Below are 18,084 nucleotides of genomic sequence, written 5' to 3' on the forward strand. Positions count from 1 at the left end.
ATTGTTTTTCTAAAATTTAGTTTTATTTGGGTTGTTTTCCTATCTTATGCATGTGCCACATTATGCTAATTGTGAAAGCTGGATCCGTGCATTGTTGTTTTCTGCAAGATTGTTAGCAAAAATCACTAAAGTCAGGATAAAATGATAACATTACCAAAAAGACACAATTTTGAAAACGGTGTAAAATTGTGATGTTTGTGTCCTTAACTGCGTGTATATGCGTGTGTCTGTATACACAGAAGCTGCTGAGAAGTTGTTTGATCTGGTGGATAGTTTTGCAGAGAGTGCCAAACGGAAGGCAGCTGTATGGCCTTTGCAGATCATCCTCCTCATCCTCTGTCCAGAGATAACGCACACAATCTCTAAAGACACAGTGGAAGACAGCAAGGCCAACAAGGTGTGAGGAAAGAAAATGCATGTACGTGCGAACCGAGCACAGACCCACTTGGTCATTCACACAAACTGTACTGTCCTGTTGTGTCTACAGAAACTTTTTTTGGATAGTTTGCGGAAAGCTTTAGCAGGGCAGGGTGGGAGCAAGCAGCTGACGGAGAGTGCTGCCATCGCCTGCGTCAAGCTTTGTAAAGCTTCTACCTACATCAACTGGGAAGATCACTCAACCATTTTCCTTCTGGTCCAGTCCATCGTCATGGATCTCAAGGTTTGACCTCCTACTGAAAAGGGATTGGTTGGACTGTTTGTTAATTCAAATTTATATCCAAGTTATATCTTTTAGAGCAGAGGGGCTGGGGACTTCAGGAAAATTTGACTTGCTCAAGCCTTACATTGTGACATTCAAAAAAAAATTCCCATTTATCAAAAAAACTTGTCCCCAAGCTGTGCTTCTGTTTTTCTTACATTGCTGGTGGAGACATCCCTGAGTTCTGGTTGGCTTTGAAAGATAGTTTATTCAATTTGAAATGGAGATAATAAAACTTTCATTGGAAATAAATAGTACTGAAGCTTGAAGAAGGGTAGTCCCCGCTAGAATTTGGTATATACACTGTCACTGTGAATGTGTGATCTGCAAATGACTATGGCTTGGTATTCAACTTTATTCATTGTGAAGGAAGTCTTTTAGATGTGGCATTTTGAAAGTACAGTGCATTAAAAAAAATCCATTAGATTATAGAAATGACATGATCACATGAGTTGGTTGGATATGGTGATAGTTTTGAGTGAGCTATGATCAAAGATTGGTGATAATACACAATTTGTGTCCCCTCTGAGCAGAGGATAGTGTGTCTGTGTTTTGGAAACGTTCCACGCATCAATGAAGATGCAAATTAGCTGCCCTAAATTTGTCTCATTATTTTGTCCTGGGATTATGTTGTCCCAGTTCTGAAGTTTATTTACCTGAAATGTTCTTGTGAGTGTCCCTCATTGATCTCCTCTTGTTTGACCAGGCTCTGCTGTTTAACCCAGCCAAACCTTTTTGGAGGGGTACAGGCAGTCAGAATGCTGATGTGGAGCTCATGACGGACTGCTTTGTTTCCTGTTTCCGCATCAATCCTCACAACAACCAGCACTTTAAGGTGAACTGAAAATAAAGTTTTACTAATGTTTCTGTATTATTTAACTGCAGTACCTTTACCTAAGAACTGGCGGATGATATTGGTAAATTTCATGTACAAAGACAGTCATGCCATTGGTGTTTGTTTGCAGGATTAATCAAAAAGTTATGAACAGATCTGCTTTAACATTTTACTTAGGAAGGTTTATGGGCAAACTTGCATTGGCACACATTCTTGAACTGTTCTTGTTCTTTTAAGTGTTTCCCCTTTTATCCTTTAGGTCTGTTTGGCCGCCTCCTCCCCTTCTACCTTTCACTTTGTCCTGGTCAACTCGTTGCACAGAATAATCACCAATGTAAGTCTGTGGAGTGTCTTCATGCATTATTTACGATTGAATGTTTTTCATGTGACTTGGTATCTCTCATTCTGTGTTGCCTGCTTTCAGTCCCATCTAGACTGGTGGCCTAAGATCGACGCAGTGTACTGTTACTCTGGAGAGCTTCGCTTTATGTTCTCAGACACCCTCAACCGGGTTATCCAAGGCACTGGCAGTCACGCTCCACTACGCATGACACCGGTGAGCTGACAACTCATGCCATAAGTTGTTTTTTTGAGCGGTAGGGAGAACCACCACCACTCAAAAAAAGGAAAGAAAAAAAACACCCACCCTGATAAGGTAGGGGTGCAGTTGGTGCCCACTCTGTGGTAGTATGCCGGTAGTATGGGGGCAGGCTGATTTGCATGCCTGTGAATATGACCGCGTGGTGGCAGATGTGTCTGCTGTCTACCAGGGAGCTTTTGTTCAGGTCCCGTGGACCCGAGGCGTCTCCCGGTCTGGGAGATCAGGTCCGCCCTTTGTGGGGTCCCCTAGCGTTGGGTCTGCTGCACACGTGGGTGGGTTAGTGGCTGTGCCGAGGGCGGGGGTGATCGCTTGCTTGGGATGGGGTGGCGGGCATGTTTTTGGCCCATCTCTGCCCTTCTGTTGGGTGTCTCTTCATACCTCAAGGAACTATCCTGGTCTAAATCTTCATGACTGTCATTGTTATTATTGTTGTTGTGATTATTTAGTTACTGCCATAACCATGTGTTTTCATCATTTACACAATATTATTATTACCATTATTGCTATTGTTATTAACTATACTAGCCTTTGTCACTATTTTTAGCAAAATAAAAAAAGAAACAAAAGCAATTTGTGAAAACCGAAACCTCAAGGCAGCATAAAGTTGCTCCATTGTTTGTTTTTGTTGTGAACAAGCCAGCTGAAGGGGATGGATTTACATTTTTGGTCCTCACCAATAGATGAGCTGCCTTTTCTTCTTCCTCATGCTTTTTTCCTTTATGGTCAGTACTCGTTTCGAGCAATACTGCCCCAAACGAGCAGCTGTTGTAACTGCGTGAAAATGTCCAGGCAGTTTGGTCCACTGCAGCCTGAAAGTGAACCAAACCAAATAAAGGTGTGAAATTTCTCAGCATTTCCCGCCCAATCAACTTGAGCCCCTGAGACTACACTGATATGAAAGCGCTGTCAGTTGAAATTAAATCAATAATATTTTGATAATCCCCAAACGAAGATGATTTTGATGGGAAATTATCGAGGGACTTTCTTGGTATACAATATGTATGAAAAAAAAGACTCTTTCCAGATATATCTGGCTTTGTTATGCCTCTATGTATTTTGCTATGACTTTTCTCTGTTTTTGTTCTTTGTGTTTTTATTGATTTATTTTTATTCCTGTGATGTAATAATATGAATTAGTTCATTAAAACCTTAAACTGGGTGAAACCTGAGGAACTACATTCACACTTTGTGTAACGGAATGGTTTGTTAAGAACTGACTTAGAATAAACGTTCTGTTTCATGGATGGCGAGGATATTTTAGGCTTTGATATACACAGATTCATCAGTCAGCACCTTCTTCACAATTACGAAATTATTACAGTATTTTTGACTATAGTTTTAAAGTTTGAAAGGGGCAAACCTAACTAATACCCTGTCTGATTCCCTTTTGCAGAGTCTGACCTTTATAGGGAAGAAGACTACCAGCCTTAAGTTCAAAGAGAAAGCCACAGACCTAGACACTCGAAGTTACAAGTGCCTCCTTCTTGCTCTGGTCAAGCTTATCCACGCAGACCCTAAACTCATGTTGCATGTAAGTTCACATGATGCTTTTTGGAATGGTTTATTAACTAGAAAAAGTTTTTATTAATTTGTTTTCTGGTAAACTCAAATAGATAGTTTTTCTTTCAGTTCAAGTTTTTATAGTGTTCATATTTCATGTCAGTGTCAATGAATTTGAGCAGTTTGTGTGACTGGAAAAAGAAAATCTGTTTTAAATTCAGACCTGTTTAGTTTAAGGATTATTGTGCTTGTGTTGTAGAATCCAGTGAAGCAAGCTCCAGAGATGCAGAGCAGCACAGCGGAGCTCATCATTGGCCTGGTGCAGCTCGTGCCTCTAAACACCACCACCCAGCTCTCACAAGAAGCCATGGAGGTCAGGAACCACACCTATAGCTTTTTCAAATTTATTCTCATGCAGGTCATTACATTTCACGGACCAGTTCCTTTTGTTTTCTCCCAAACCCAAAAAATCAGATTGAAGACGCAGAAGTGTGAAAGATTATCTGTTATAAAATGACAAAATTATAGTTTGCAAGCAGTTGAATACACCCAGCCTGTGTAGGAGAAAGTATTGGCTCCAAAATATTCTCCAGTCAGACTCTGTTTGTTTAGTCTCTGCTGCGCTTCTGCAGAAGCATGGTAAAATTACAGAAAAATGTTGTACTATATTTCAGTAAAGTCGTTGGCTTCACAAAATTCAAAAGAAATACTTAAAGCTGAGGGCACAAATAACTCTGACTTTCATATCCGTAAAACATTTTGCAGAAGATCCAAGTATCAGATTACTAGCAAAAGTGTGAATTATCTGATGGAAATGCTTTTCATTTAATAGATTTGTGGAGGAAAGTCGGTGTCATTCACAGTGGTTGTATATGAGTAAAATGGAGAAAACTGGAAATATTTTTTAAAGAAAAAATTGTAAAGTGCTGAGTTTCACATGATAGATTATATAATCACATATTTAATTTAAGGAAGTGTCATTTCCTTTGTCTTAAAGCATTGAATGAAAAGAGGAACAAAATGGGAGGCCTCTTAAAATTAGAAATGAAGGGTGTCTCTTGTGGTTCTGTTCCAGATATAATCCTACTTCTCTGTGCTGTTGTGATTTGTTCATTATAAATTAAGACAGAATATTGGCATTGAGGTTTTTTTTTCTTTTCCTCTTCCTCTGTGAAACTTAACCTCCTCTTGGCATTTCTCTCCTACCTTTTGTTCTAATAATTTCCAGGCTCTGTTAGTTCTACACCAGCCAGAGACCATTGAGCTGTGGAATCCTGATGCCCCCATAGAGACATTTTGGGACATCAGGTACTCAACAGTCATTACATTTCTTTAAAGACGTTTATGCCGGTTGTGTTGAGGCTGCTATGGAAACCAACACTGCCTTAATAACAACATATAGTATAGTATATTAGCTTAGAAAATTATATATATACAATATTGTATGGCCTGAAAGGATTACAACTTGTGTGCATCTACATCATGGTCAATCAAGTAAAAAAACAACTAACATCAATGTAGAAGAAACACAACAGTATATACTGGGTTTTTCCTGGCTTAAAATGAGGCGGTGGTGGTACCTGATCGTGGGCTCACAGGTGCACATGTACCGTGCCTTCAACTGGCTCAAGCAAGTGTTTTACAAACAGTCTATTTTAGGAGTTCTAATTAAATGAATTCTAAAAAATGACAAGTATTGTTTTAGAGCATATTCATTTATTTTTATGTGCTATGTTTAACATTCAGTTCAGTTACATGGAAGCTAACCACCATTTACTTGCACAAGGCACAGTCAGTGGCAGAACATTTGGCCCTCCTTGGTTTGATCCTGTAGAACCTCCTGATGCAGTCTTTATACTCCGAGACCTCCTGGTTTGGGCCATCAATGGCCACCTTACAGCATACATCCAGGTGCCTCTCCTTAAGTCTGTTGCACAGGGGTGTTTTTATCTCCAAAAAAAGAGAAAAGTTCATGCATTATAAACTTTGCATTATTCTGGTGTGGACATGAATTGTGATAGTGTTCTCAATCATGTCTTACAATCTTGAATGCAGAAAATAGCCTCTCAACATCTGCTGAGATGTATTTCTTTCGTGTCTGACAAATTTACCACATCTCATCAATAACACCAATTACTGCGTTGTAGCTGCCTGTCTTCAGTGTCGAGCGTAGGGTCATGTGACAATACATTTCCCTGCCTAGTCCAGTATAAAAAATTCAAAGTAACAGTCAGACGACGACTACAGTTTAATAGTAATGATTTAATCTCCTTCTCCAAATGACAATTTCCACAGATAAGGTAAATGAACAATTTTAAATTGATACTAATGCCAGTTCGTGGTAAATGTAGTGTATATAATTCATATTGCATGTAGGCACACACTAGTGTGTAAACTGACATTTTTAACTGAATCTTGTAAAAATATATTTTACATTTGCCCTCCTCTTATCAGGGAGGGCGGCGCCCCCTATGGGCCGGCTGCCACTGAACTGGATGTGTTTGGGTGCAAAAGAAACAATACTAACCCTTTTCTGTTGATCTGTCATCATCCGTGTTTGTTACAGTGAAAACTTCCTCTTCTTCGTCTATCTGGATGTGGCGGTAAAAGATGCTTTATTTGACATGTTGGCCAGTGCTAATTTCTACACAGCGCCACCTCCACTACTGGTGGTTGCGTGCAACTGCAGTTACATATGAATGAAATGACAGATCCCGACAGGGTAACGCTTGGTGAAATTACCGATTGGTGAAAACCAGCCGTGAGCTGGTGGCGGTAATAAATTTGGCGGTGGCGGCCGCCACCAAATTCTTTATGCAGGAAAAACCCTGAGTATATTATTTGATTTATTAAACCTTGCTAAACAACGTTTAACTTAACAGCTGCTATTGGAAAGACTTGCTTCTAAGTATACTGTAACAAATGCACAAACGTAGCAGCAATTTGAACAAATTGAATGAAAAGATCATAACATTTCTAAGTTAGTGACTTGCATAGTGTCCTATAGCTATAGAAATTCACTGTTGTTGCGGACAGGGAGAGACACGGTGCCGCAGAGAACTGTGCACAAGCAGCATGCCTAAGAATGAATTACAATATATTGTATATAATTTAGCATTACATTAGCCCCAGACCTAAAATTAGGTCTTACCCAGGGACACGTAAAGGGGCTGTTATTAACACTGTAACCACTGATTGGTAGACAGTTACTGTATTACTTAAGCGAGGGGCGCTCCAAAAAGATATATTTATGTTTTCAGTTAAAAAAGAGAAAATGGAATCTTTCCTTTGTTAGCGCCCAGCAACAAACAAGGATTTGTTTTACTGTATATGCGATTATGTGAAGCAATAAAAATATTCCCTTTGAAGCTATATGCCCTGTTTGAGGAAGCTAATCTTTGTGTCATCATCCAAACTTGAGAAATTGACAGAACCTATTCTTTTTTCAGTTCACAGGTGCTCTTCCTAATCTGCCGCAAACTGATTAGCCAGCAAATTGTTAACGGGACAGATGTTCTAAAATGGCTAAGGGAGATCCTCATCTGCAGGAACAAGTTTCTGCTCAAGAACAAGGTGCCCACTATTTACTTGTCACAAAGTATCACTTTGGCAGAAGTAATGACACAAAAAAACAACCATTTTTATAAATGACTCATTGACTTGCAGCCTTGTACCAGTGAGCGCATGTCACAGTGATATGGGCCACTTTCTACTGATGTCTATGATACAGGCAAAGATTCAGCTTCTTGGCTTGAATGTTCACAAATGGTTAGGATTAGGTGTCTGTACACTGTATGGAAGAGAAGCAATGTGTAAACTGCTTTTTTATTTCCTTTTTTTTCTTCTTGTCCTTGATCATTCCAGGAGTGTGCCACCATGGGTGGTGGCATTCCCATCTGCCGACAGGCACAGACAAAGCTGGAGGTGTGTCTCTACATGTTCTTATGGAGCTCAGACACTGAGGCGGTGCTGGTGGCCATGTCCTGTTTCCGCCACCTTTGTGAGGAGGCTGACATCCGCAGCACAGCTGACGAAGTGCCTGTCCAGACAATCCTGCCCAACTATGCCACCTTCAGTGAACTAGCTTCTGTCAGCACCATGATGGGAACAGGTCAGCACTATTAGGCCCTTCCTTCATTTTTAATGTTTGGCTCTGAATTTGACATCCTGTCAAAGTTTTTTATTTTATTTATTTATTTTTTATTTTTTTACTGATTGTATTATTTTTTTTTACAATGTACAACAACAGATGAACTTTTCTAACCAAATCTTCATACATATGAACACAATGTTCACTTTTATCAACAACGGTAAGATCATTTTTTGATTTGGTTCACAATTAGGATGTGTTCACACTTTAAAGGTCTGGTTTGAACTTTGATGCAGTCAGCCTGTTTATCAGTCTGTTAATGTGATTGATTTGAACAAGTGTTATATGCTGTCATCTGGCAGGCTGAGTCCCACCTGTTCTGCAGTATAAATTAAGCCTGAAGATGGCACAGACCAAGACATCCAAGGACACAGTTGTAATTTCTTTTGATGAGTTTACTCAGTTTTTTTGCTCATAACAGCATAGTATAGGCATCAGAAACTTATTTTTTGGAAGCATATTTTCTTTCATGTGTGCAACAGAGGAAACCCTGGAACAGTTTAACCTCTTTATATTTGTTGCACAGGTTCTTCTTGACATATTTCTTGTAAAAATGCAAACAAAAGAATACAACCATATACACTTTTCTAATATAGCCAAAGATTCTGGCAAAGAGAAACGGGACTAAATGTAAAATTTCTTATTTGGTCTGGTCTAGAGAACTGAAATACCAGTAACCCTTAAATTACCACAATCCATTAAGCTGGTATGCTAACAATTGCCTTCTTTAATTTCTTGTGTAATGTCTTTTTGTTAGCAAAGATCAGTGTTGAAATAGTACATTAACATTTTTTTTGTTAAAGTCTCATGCTGCCCATTTTGTACTCAGATCAGTCATTCGATATTGTGTCATAGTTTTATTGATACTCAGTTCTGCAGTATACTGAACTCTGTGAGCTTCCTGACTGAACTCTGCCACAGGTTGAGTAAAAAATTGCAGCTCAGAGGTGGGTTGACCCACTCGATGCTGTCGATTGGTATAAGCCTCTTATGGGGTGCTACTTTCAAGCAGCATTCTTCTCACATTCCATTACCTACTAGTTTCTAAACGATAACAAGCAACATTTCCCTTGTTATCAGAAACGGCAGCTTGGGAGCTGGAACTTCCATCCATCAATTTTCTCGTTGGGGGGCTGGAGCCTATCCCAGCTGTCATTAAGGCAACAGGGAGGTTACACCCTGGACAGGTTGCCAGTCCATCACAGGGCCACACAGAGACAAACAAGACACACAACCACCAGAGCAGCCTTTGGCAGCTTTAGACCAAATTTTGCTTAGGTGAAACTGGGTGCTGTTTTTTTTTCTTCTTTTTTTTTTCTTTTTTACTTTTAGATACTTTCTGTTTGCTTACTTGTTCCTGGAAGTTATCCTCTAATAAGATTCAGCAGGGGCCTGTGCATAGAGGTCAGCAGAAAAGACGGCAAAGCAGCAGCTGTTACCAGCACACACACCTTTTCTACAAAAGCTATACATGCTCCAGAAAATTAGCTGCTTCATTCATACATTGACTCACTTGGTGTTCTGTCAGAGATACTGCTGCTCAATATGCTGGAAAGTCTGCAAAAAGTGTTGGCCATAGAGTTTCCGACATTCAGCTGCTCTGGAAAAAGCTGCCTTGGTGACAGCTTTGATGTGGCTGCTGAAAGTCAGATCTGAGTCTATCAACACTCCAAGGTTACGAACTTGGTCAGTGATTGTAAGGGCCCGAGTCTCAAGATATTTACCAATGCTGACCCTCTTCTTTTTGATACCAAACAGAATGATCTCAGTTTTGTCTTTATTTAATTGTAGAAAATTCTCTCTCATCCAGGTGTTTATTTCCTTCAGACACTGGTACATCTGCTGGGCTGCAGTCATCTGGTGACAGAGACACATAAAGTTGTGTATCGTCTGCATAACTGTGATAATTGATGTTAAAGTTCTGTAAAATCTGATCCAAAGGTGGCAACTACAAGTTAAACAGAAGAGGTCCAAGAATTGACCCCTGGGGGACTCCACAAGTCATGACCACTCGCTCAGATTCATAGCTGCCAATTGTAACAAAATAACTCCGGCCTTCTAAATGGGAGCTGAACCAGTTAAGGACCGATCCAGAAAGTCAACCCAGTTTTCCAGCCTGTGCAACAGGATTCTGTGATCTACAGTATCAAATGCAGCGCTGAGGTCCAACAGAACCAGGACTGAAACATAACCAGAATCAGTATTCAACCTGATGTCGTTTAACACTGTGACCAGAGCTGTTTCAGTGCTGTGATGACGTCGGAAGCCTGATTGAAAGTTATCGAGACTTCCACTTTCATTCAGAAAGTCATTGAGCTGGTTAAATACAACTTTCTCAATAATCTTGGATGTAAAAGAGAGGCTAGACACAGGTCTGTAGTTGTTCATCATAATGGCGTCTAGAGTCCTCTTCTTTAGGAGTGGCCTAATGATAGCTGTCTTTAGTGACTTGGGAAAATGCCTGATGCCAGTGAGCTGATAACTATTTGTATGATTTCACTTTCTACTGAGGTAAAAACACTTTTTAAAAAGTCAGATGGTATTATGTCCAGAGTGCAAGTTGTTGATTTCAGGTGCCGAACGGTTTCCTCCAGGATTTTGACCGTTGTGGTGTTTCTCCATGTTGTTTTCGGTTTGCTTAAGGTGCTCTTGATTCTTATCGGTGCAACAGCTTCCATTACATTCAATATTCTTAAGTTGAAATGATCCAGCAGTCCGTCAACCGACTCTGCGCTCATAGTTACATAGCTATGGCCTCCCTAAACTGAGCACTTGTTTTCTCATTAATGTACCTCTTCTTAACTGAGAAGCTGGTTGTTTGAAGATTCTGAGTTATCAATAAATCCAATAAAATACATAAATGGTCAGACAAGGCCAAATCAATAACCACAACAGAAGAAATATCAACACCTTTAGAAATGACCAGGTCCAGAATGTGACCGCGAAGGTGGTTTGGTTCTGTTACATGTTGCCACAAACCAAACATGTCCAGCACAGAAGAAAATTCTTTGGCGTTTATATCCGTCATATTATTCATGTGAATGTTAAAATCCCCGGTCAAAATAAAATGGTTAAAATCAGTCGAGATAACAGACAATAATTCAGAAAATGCATCAATAAAACTAATCATTTGCAGATCTCCAGTATCCTGGAGCTCTGTAAATGATGAACAGAATTTTAGGAACACCCTTTAAAATAAAACTAAGATATTCAAAAGAAGTGAAATCACCAAATGAGATCTCTTTACACTGGAATGTATCTTTAAATAAGACGGCTTCTCCCCCACTTTTCCTCCCATTTCGGCATTTATCCATGAAACTAAAATTTGGGGGTGCTGTTTCATTAAGAACAGTAGCACTTGTGCTTTCTGTTAACCATGTTTCTGTCAGGAAAAGAATATCTAAATTGTGTGAAATTATGAAGTCATTAACTAACAGTGACTTATTGGACAGAGATCTAATATTAAGTAGAGCGAGCTTTGTGGAGTTTACACTGGTCTCTTTTGTATTCTGAGTTGTACGTGGTACTGTTAACAGATTAGATAGATTGACCCAGGGGATTTTTCAGTGCCAAAACTTAGTTTTATGGTTAGAGTTGGCATTGGGTAAAGGTTAGGTCAGATTTAAGATTAGGATTAGGCATTCTGCTGTGATGGAATGAGTAAGGGGCTGAAGAATGCATTACTTTAACAGTGAATAGTCAAAAAAAGATAAAAGAAAATCAAGTGTATATTTTAAATATATTGTCACTTCCTCTTTCCTTTAGGGCAATGAGCTACGAGCTGTTTTTTTGTTGACAGATAATGCCGGCAGGAAGACAGGAAATGGCATTTATCAAAGGAGTTAAAGTCAGCCCTGAACTGGGTCTAGAACTGGATGGTCCTCATTTTAATCATGCTTAAACAAATAAACTTTCCAAACCAGCAGTTGTTCCCGTTCCACTAAATTTGATCTACAGGATCTTTCGATGATTAAAAAAAAAAGTACTTATTCTTACTTCTTTAAATCCGTTTTGTTCGGTGCTTTAAATCTTGCAAAAATCCTGTAATCATGTTGATTATCTGGTACTATTTTTCGGAAATCGCAGTGATATCTTGGTTCCTGCGCAGTTAAATATGGACCGTGAGCCTTGCCACGCAGTCACTTGGTCATTTTAGACCAATCCGGTGCTTTCTTTTAGTAAACAGACTGTCAGCTGAAAGCTTCCCTGACCTCATTCGACCTTACGATAATGAGGAAGGCCACCCTAGAAGTACTCAGAATTGACTCGTCTCGTGCTTAATCAGGGCTACATACACTGTAATGATGATAAAGTATCAACAATCAAGAAAAATGGGGTTTAGTGACAAAAAACGTCTTATAGCATGACACATTATCCTCCTGAGACCCCAGTCTTAGTTTGGCTTGCATTTTAGATTTCTTCTAGCTATTCGGGTGTTAGGAGGAACCAACAAATAGTTTTAAAATATGTACATATTTCCATATATACATTTTTGTATATTATAAATATTTCATTATATATGATGTAGATATACATATAATTTTAAATGGAACAAAGTCTCTTCTGACACCATCAGATGGCTGTGTAAGTTAGTGTCAACAGGTTCCAGTTTTTACAGATTTCATTTTTATGGTGCAGACAACTAAAAATGTGACCGCTGCGTCTCAGGGTTATCGTACATAATTATAATAAAAACCCAGTTATTACAATTGAGTTATCTTTGTTATCCGTTATTTGTTATCAAAAAGCATTGCAATGTAATGGCCTAATTTACATAGAATTATCTTTCTTATCAATGCCAGAGCTAATGTCATTTGGGTATATTTAATTGGCTCTTTTAAAATATCTACTGCTTTTAGATATATGCAGAAATGTAACCTCCACCCTCCTTTAACATGAATTTATGTCCAATGAAATTGTGATTGCGTACAGACTTTGCTTGTTCACAATAATGAAGATAACTTATTTTTTCCTCTGAGACTGCAAGCAAATGTTTTGTCACTTCTTCAGTTGTTACTCTTCCACAACTAAGACACACAATGCCATCTTGATATGTATCAAAAGGGTTCAGCATAGAGTTAATGGTGGAAATAATTCTGGTCACTGCTTTCTCATCAGCAGCAATTTTCGGGTACTGTCAAGGTCTTTGCGTACATGTGATACCGGACATATCCCTGCCATAGACTCACAATGTCTCGCAATAGCAGCCCTTTCATGCTGTGACAATATCCAGCGATGCACTGCACATTGGTTCAGTGTTATCCCCGTCCAGCCACCTTTTGTCGTGGCATCTCTGTTGCATGTCTGCTCAATGGCTTGGTCACAAGCAACAGATGCAAATCCATGGTTACTTTGACGCTGGACAGTCCACTGACCCTTTTCACTGATCTGAATGTGGCAAGATGGATGGATTTGCCTGGTCAAACACTAAAACTACATGATCTAGTTCCAGTCGGTCAGCAAATGCAACACTTCGTGTAAGGATTGTGTTGACTGTAGACATTTCTGTAGGTGAGGCTTCAATGACCGGAAGGTAATGGAGGCATGACTTCCACATTGTTTTCTACAGAAACGGCTTCACTACACACCTCTTGCGGGGTTACATGCGCCGAACGACTTACTTTCCGACAATTGGGAATATGCATATTATTATGGAAGAAAGATCCTGTAGATCTACTTGAGTGGAACAGAATCTTGTTCCTGAAGCTCTTTTCTGTGTTCACCTTACGGCCTATTTGCTGGCTTTCTAATTTATAATATCCCTCTGTCTTTTAGCATACTATGAGCTGGACTGACATATGCTGCAGTTTACCTTTCAAGCTTCGAGGAAGTCGCATACATCTCCAAAACTGTTTTAGTTGAAAAATGTATTTTGATAAACACAAGGACTAAGTCATTAGTTTCCAATACAAACTGAAAGTTTAATCTCACAAGGGAAAATTCATGTGAGAGGCTGAGAAAAAAGAATTTAGTGTACAGTTTACAGAAAGGGTGCTTTAAGATTAAGGATTTTTTTTAAATTTTTTTTTTACTTTTGTGAATGGATAAGCCAGGCACAGCTCTGTGATGAGTAATAGCAATGCAGTTTAATTTTTATTTTATTATAGAATACAGACATTGTCCCGGCGGTAAGCACAGTTGCTTCACAGCCAGAGGGTTCCTGGTTTAAATCCTGGCTGGATTCTTTCTGTGTGGAGCTTGCATGTCTCCCTTGTGTATGCGTGGGTTCTCTGGCTTCCTCCCACAGTCCAAAAATCTAACATGCATGTTAGATTAACTGGTCATTCTGAATTAGCTCTATATGAATTAATTGGATTATGATTACAATGAATTGAATTCCAATTGGCTTGAATTGGACTATATTACTTAAGTGCCTTGAGATGACAATTGTTGTAATCTGGCGCTATATAAATAAAATTGAATTGAATTGAATTGAATTACCCTGGGAATGTGAACATGCATGGTTGTTTGTCTCTCCGGCTCTGTGATGGACTAGGGACCCACACACGGTGTAACCCACCTTTCACCGCTGGGATAGGCCCCAGCCTAATTGAATTAAGCAAGTGAAGAAAATTAATGGATGGAGAGACATTGTCACCTCTTGACTGTGGTACTTGTTTCCACAGGTCGCTCCATCTTGCAAAAAAGGGTGATGGCCTTGTTAAGAAGAATAGAGCACCCGACACCAGGAAACATTGAGGTACCATTCATTGTTCCAGTTTCAGTGGGTTGTACTGTTTATTTGCTTCTTTAATGATACCATGTTCACTGGTGATTGGTTTCCTTGGATGGTGTCAAGATTAACATTGTAATTGTTAAGAATGAATAGAAATTAGTTGAAGAATTGTAATTAATTGAATGTTTTACCCAGTTTTTGGCTCTTTAGATAAACTATCAGTGTTTTAAATTCTTTATTGGAGTTCAGATAAGTAGGAATTGTTTAGTTTATTGAACCTTAACCAAGCAGTATCATTTAAAGACGAATGGTACCCATTACTGACATTCCTCACTTTATTTCCGCAATGTGAATGGCACTTGATTCTACCTTAAGGCTTGGGAGGACACGTATTCTAAATGGGAGCAGGCCACCAAACAGATACTCAACTTCCCCAAAAACAAGGCTGATGATGGACAGGTAAGCATCTTTTTTTTCGGTGTCAAAAATGCCCACCTTCACAAAGAGGTGCAGACGAGGTGCATTACAATAGCCTCTTTCAGGCATTCACTGCTTTTCATTCAACTGAACATGTTGGCGTCATGTCGGAATGAGCAACATACTGCTTTTCCATAAAAGACTGCAGCTGCTTTCCTATTAGCTATACCCAGAAACACGAGTATGTCTAGTTTGTCTCATGAGTATGTTTTCTATACAGCATATGTCTGAACAACTGGAGAAACATTAATGGATAGACGCACATAGTAGCTGTGACTCAATTGGACATATTAGATACATAATAATGATAATCTTGCAATGTTAATAATGACAACAATAATAAGAATGATTGTGATAAGCTGCTGCAGCTTCTGTTGTCACACACAGCAAACAGCACAGAGGCTGGATGTGATGGTGAACCCAGGTCAAATGAAAAACAATTTGTTTCTCAAATTGTTACTGTGAGCACAATAAAACCGTCAAGACTAAGGAGTCAATTGGAGTCCTTTATCACACCAGCTGCTGAACAGACTTATGAATAAGATATTTTTAACAGCTCTCATTCAGAGCTGATTTGTTTTACTCAATGACAGCTTGTTGAGGTAATATGCATTGCAATAGAAACCTGCTAATTCAGAAAACTGACTGTATAGGGACTCTTTGGTGATATGGTTTGACAGTATTGTGAGTTACAGACCCCAAAAGGAATGCTTGCAAGTAGAATGAAAGAGACCACTACTCTTGGTGTCTGAATTGTCATTGGAACAATTTAACTATTGAACTCACTCGTAGATATACATATGTAGGCTACTGGGTGTTGTGCCACTGCTGCTCAGTGTCCTCTCTGAACCCCCACAGCAGGAGTGGATCAACATGACGGGCTTCCTGTGTGCTCTGGGTGGTGTGTGTCTTCAGCAGCGCAGCACCCCTGGTCCAGCCACTTACAGCCCACCTATGGGCCCTCTGAGTGAGCGTAAACACTCGATGATCTCAGTGGGGCCCTGTGACATGTCCAATGCCATGGCCTCTTCCTGCTCTTCTTCAGCTTCCAGCGAGACACCTGTGAGCCGCTTCCTGGACCGGCTGCTGGCCCTGCTGGTTTGTGGCCATGACAGGGTTGGCATTCATGTTCGCAACAATGTTAAAGACCTGCTGGGTCTGGAACTCAGCCCCGCACTCTACCCTATGCTCTTCAACAAGCTGAAAAACAGCATTGGAAAATTTTTCGACACCCAGGGACCGGTAAGTTTAGCTATGTGAGAGCTTTTCAAGGCTCCTGTTACTCAGAGTTCAAAGTTTTATTGTGCACAGATTATCTACAAGATTAAAGCCACCTACCTAATGTTGTGAATTTGCATGTTTATCTAAAAAAATGTATATATAGAACTCATCTATGTTAAATTTGTTTCCCCAAAATAACTGTCAGAATTTGTTCTTATAGTTGAAACTATTCCAACAGGGATATCAGTTATGAAAAATGATGAGGTGCTGCCTTTCAGCCTCTCTCAGGTCGCCTTACCAAAAACCCCAAAGTTGTTGTGGTCCAACCCTGGAACTTGAGTCAATCAACAGTTGGTAAAACATTTACCCAGTTGTTTCTTTTGGTTGAAACAGCCCGGTGCTGATAAAGCACTGTAACACTACATGCCACATTCACCCATTCACTAACACAGCACGTTGCAGTCCAGAGAGCTACACACATTCATACACAGGTGGATGCATCGATAGACAACGTGGGGTTCAGTGTCTTTTCCAAGGACACTTCGACATGTGGCCTGGAGAAGCTGAAGTCGAACCTCAGACTTTCCCATTGATAGGCTCCTCTTCCTCCTGAGGTACAGCCGCTCTCTTTAGGCTTTCAGCGTCAGTCCCCTCAAAGCCAGCATAGTAGTCCGCCTTGTTAATGAAACAATCTGGGCCACCAGGGATCCGGGCATTGTAACAAAACAATTTCCATGTTTGCTGTAAAAAAAAAAAAAAAAAAAAAAAAAAAAAAAAAAAAAATCTGGACGAGTGCCTTTTGGATAAAAATACTAAAACATGCATCCACTCCTCTTTTCTTTTTCCTAAACTGACATTGTTTTCACACTACAGATAAACTAGAAGAGACAGAAAACGTGCCATGGACCCTTTAGTCAAAGTACATTGTTGAGCCTACTGTGTTGTTTAATATGTATTCTAATATAGACGGATGCCTGTGGGTTTGTTTTTTTGCCTAAACTATACTCTGTTCTTGTATTTCCAGGTTCCCATCAATGACACTAACACTCAGTTTGTTGAGCAGACCATAGCCATTATGAAAAACCTGTTGGATAACCACACAGAGGGCAGCTCTGAACACCTGGGACAGGCCAGCATTGAGACCATGATGCTCAACCTGGTCAGGTAACAAAACGCAATGCCATTTTAAAACGCACTATGGTGAATGTAAATGATGGACAGGGTTCCCGCGGAGTCTTAAAAAGTCTTAAAAGCATTGAAGTTACGAATTTGGAAATAATATCTTAAAAAGTTTTTATATATTGTGTCTTAAAACTTGTGCAATTTGTAACTTCTCCGTATCGCATTCTCCTCAAAAGTTTCGTTTGTCAACCACTATTATTTTGATTAAATAACGTAGCCTAAACAGAGAGTGGTGGAACCAATAATTGAGAACGCAGCTGCTCCGGTTCTGAACACGTCACTTTGCGACAGCACGGGCCACCACACAGACACGGACCACAAGCCACATGCCAGGCAGAGGCGCAACACAAGAAGTTTGTTTTTAACGTTAGTTTACCCATTTCATGTTTTATGGGGAAATATAAATTTAACGACGCTTGGCGAGAAATACAAGCATTTTGTCACTGGTTAAAACCGATGGACAACAATGTATTCCAGGCTTGGTACTATGGGCTTGAAGGCTTTAGAGTCTCATGCCAAGTCGTTCAAGCACATCAAGTCAACCAAAGGGAAGTATCAAACTCCTTCTATCGCCTGAGTATTTCAACCCACTAACGTTAGCCAGCTAGCTGTTAATGTGCCTGAAGCAGCTAACGTAAACCAGCTAGCTGCTAGCGCTACAGCCCCCCCAGCTACGACCGCAGCTAGAGTGGATCTGCGCGCAGCTTTTGAATCCACACCAACGATGAAAGTTTCATTTTCA

General features: G+C 39.8%; 1 protein-coding gene across 3 annotated transcripts in view; it reads left to right on the plus strand.

Annotated features, from left to right (window-relative positions):
- nf1a (neurofibromin 1a) overlaps nt 1-18,084 on the plus strand; it is a 105,183-nt gene that overhangs the window by 22,201 nt on the left and 64,898 nt on the right. For 2 of the 3 annotated variants that reach the window (XM_072393136.1, XM_072393138.1), the window contains exons 8-21: nt 240-397; nt 488-661; nt 1,407-1,535; nt 1,795-1,869; nt 1,960-2,091; nt 3,530-3,667; nt 3,896-4,009; nt 4,865-4,944; nt 7,086-7,209; nt 7,501-7,747; nt 14,413-14,486; nt 14,838-14,921; nt 15,798-16,181; nt 17,185-17,324. In XM_072393136.1, the coding sequence (XP_072249237.1) occupies nt 240-397; nt 488-661; nt 1,407-1,535; nt 1,795-1,869; nt 1,960-2,091; nt 3,530-3,667; nt 3,896-4,009; nt 4,865-4,944; nt 7,086-7,209; nt 7,501-7,747; nt 14,413-14,486; nt 14,838-14,921; nt 15,798-16,181; nt 17,185-17,324 (2,053 nt within the window). The remainder of the gene's footprint in view (nt 1-239; nt 398-487; nt 662-1,406; nt 1,536-1,794; nt 1,870-1,959; nt 2,092-3,529; nt 3,668-3,895; nt 4,010-4,864; nt 4,945-7,085; nt 7,210-7,500; nt 7,748-14,412; nt 14,487-14,837; nt 14,922-15,797; nt 16,182-17,184; nt 17,325-18,084) is intronic. The other variant, XM_072393137.1, reaches the window with a different exon arrangement.

This window comes from Leuresthes tenuis, unplaced genomic scaffold (assembly GCF_036924035.1).
Source record: "Leuresthes tenuis unplaced genomic scaffold, fLeuTen1.0.hap1 SCAF_9, whole genome shotgun sequence".
Classification (NCBI taxonomy): Eukaryota; Metazoa; Chordata; class Actinopteri; order Atheriniformes; family Atherinopsidae; genus Leuresthes; species Leuresthes tenuis.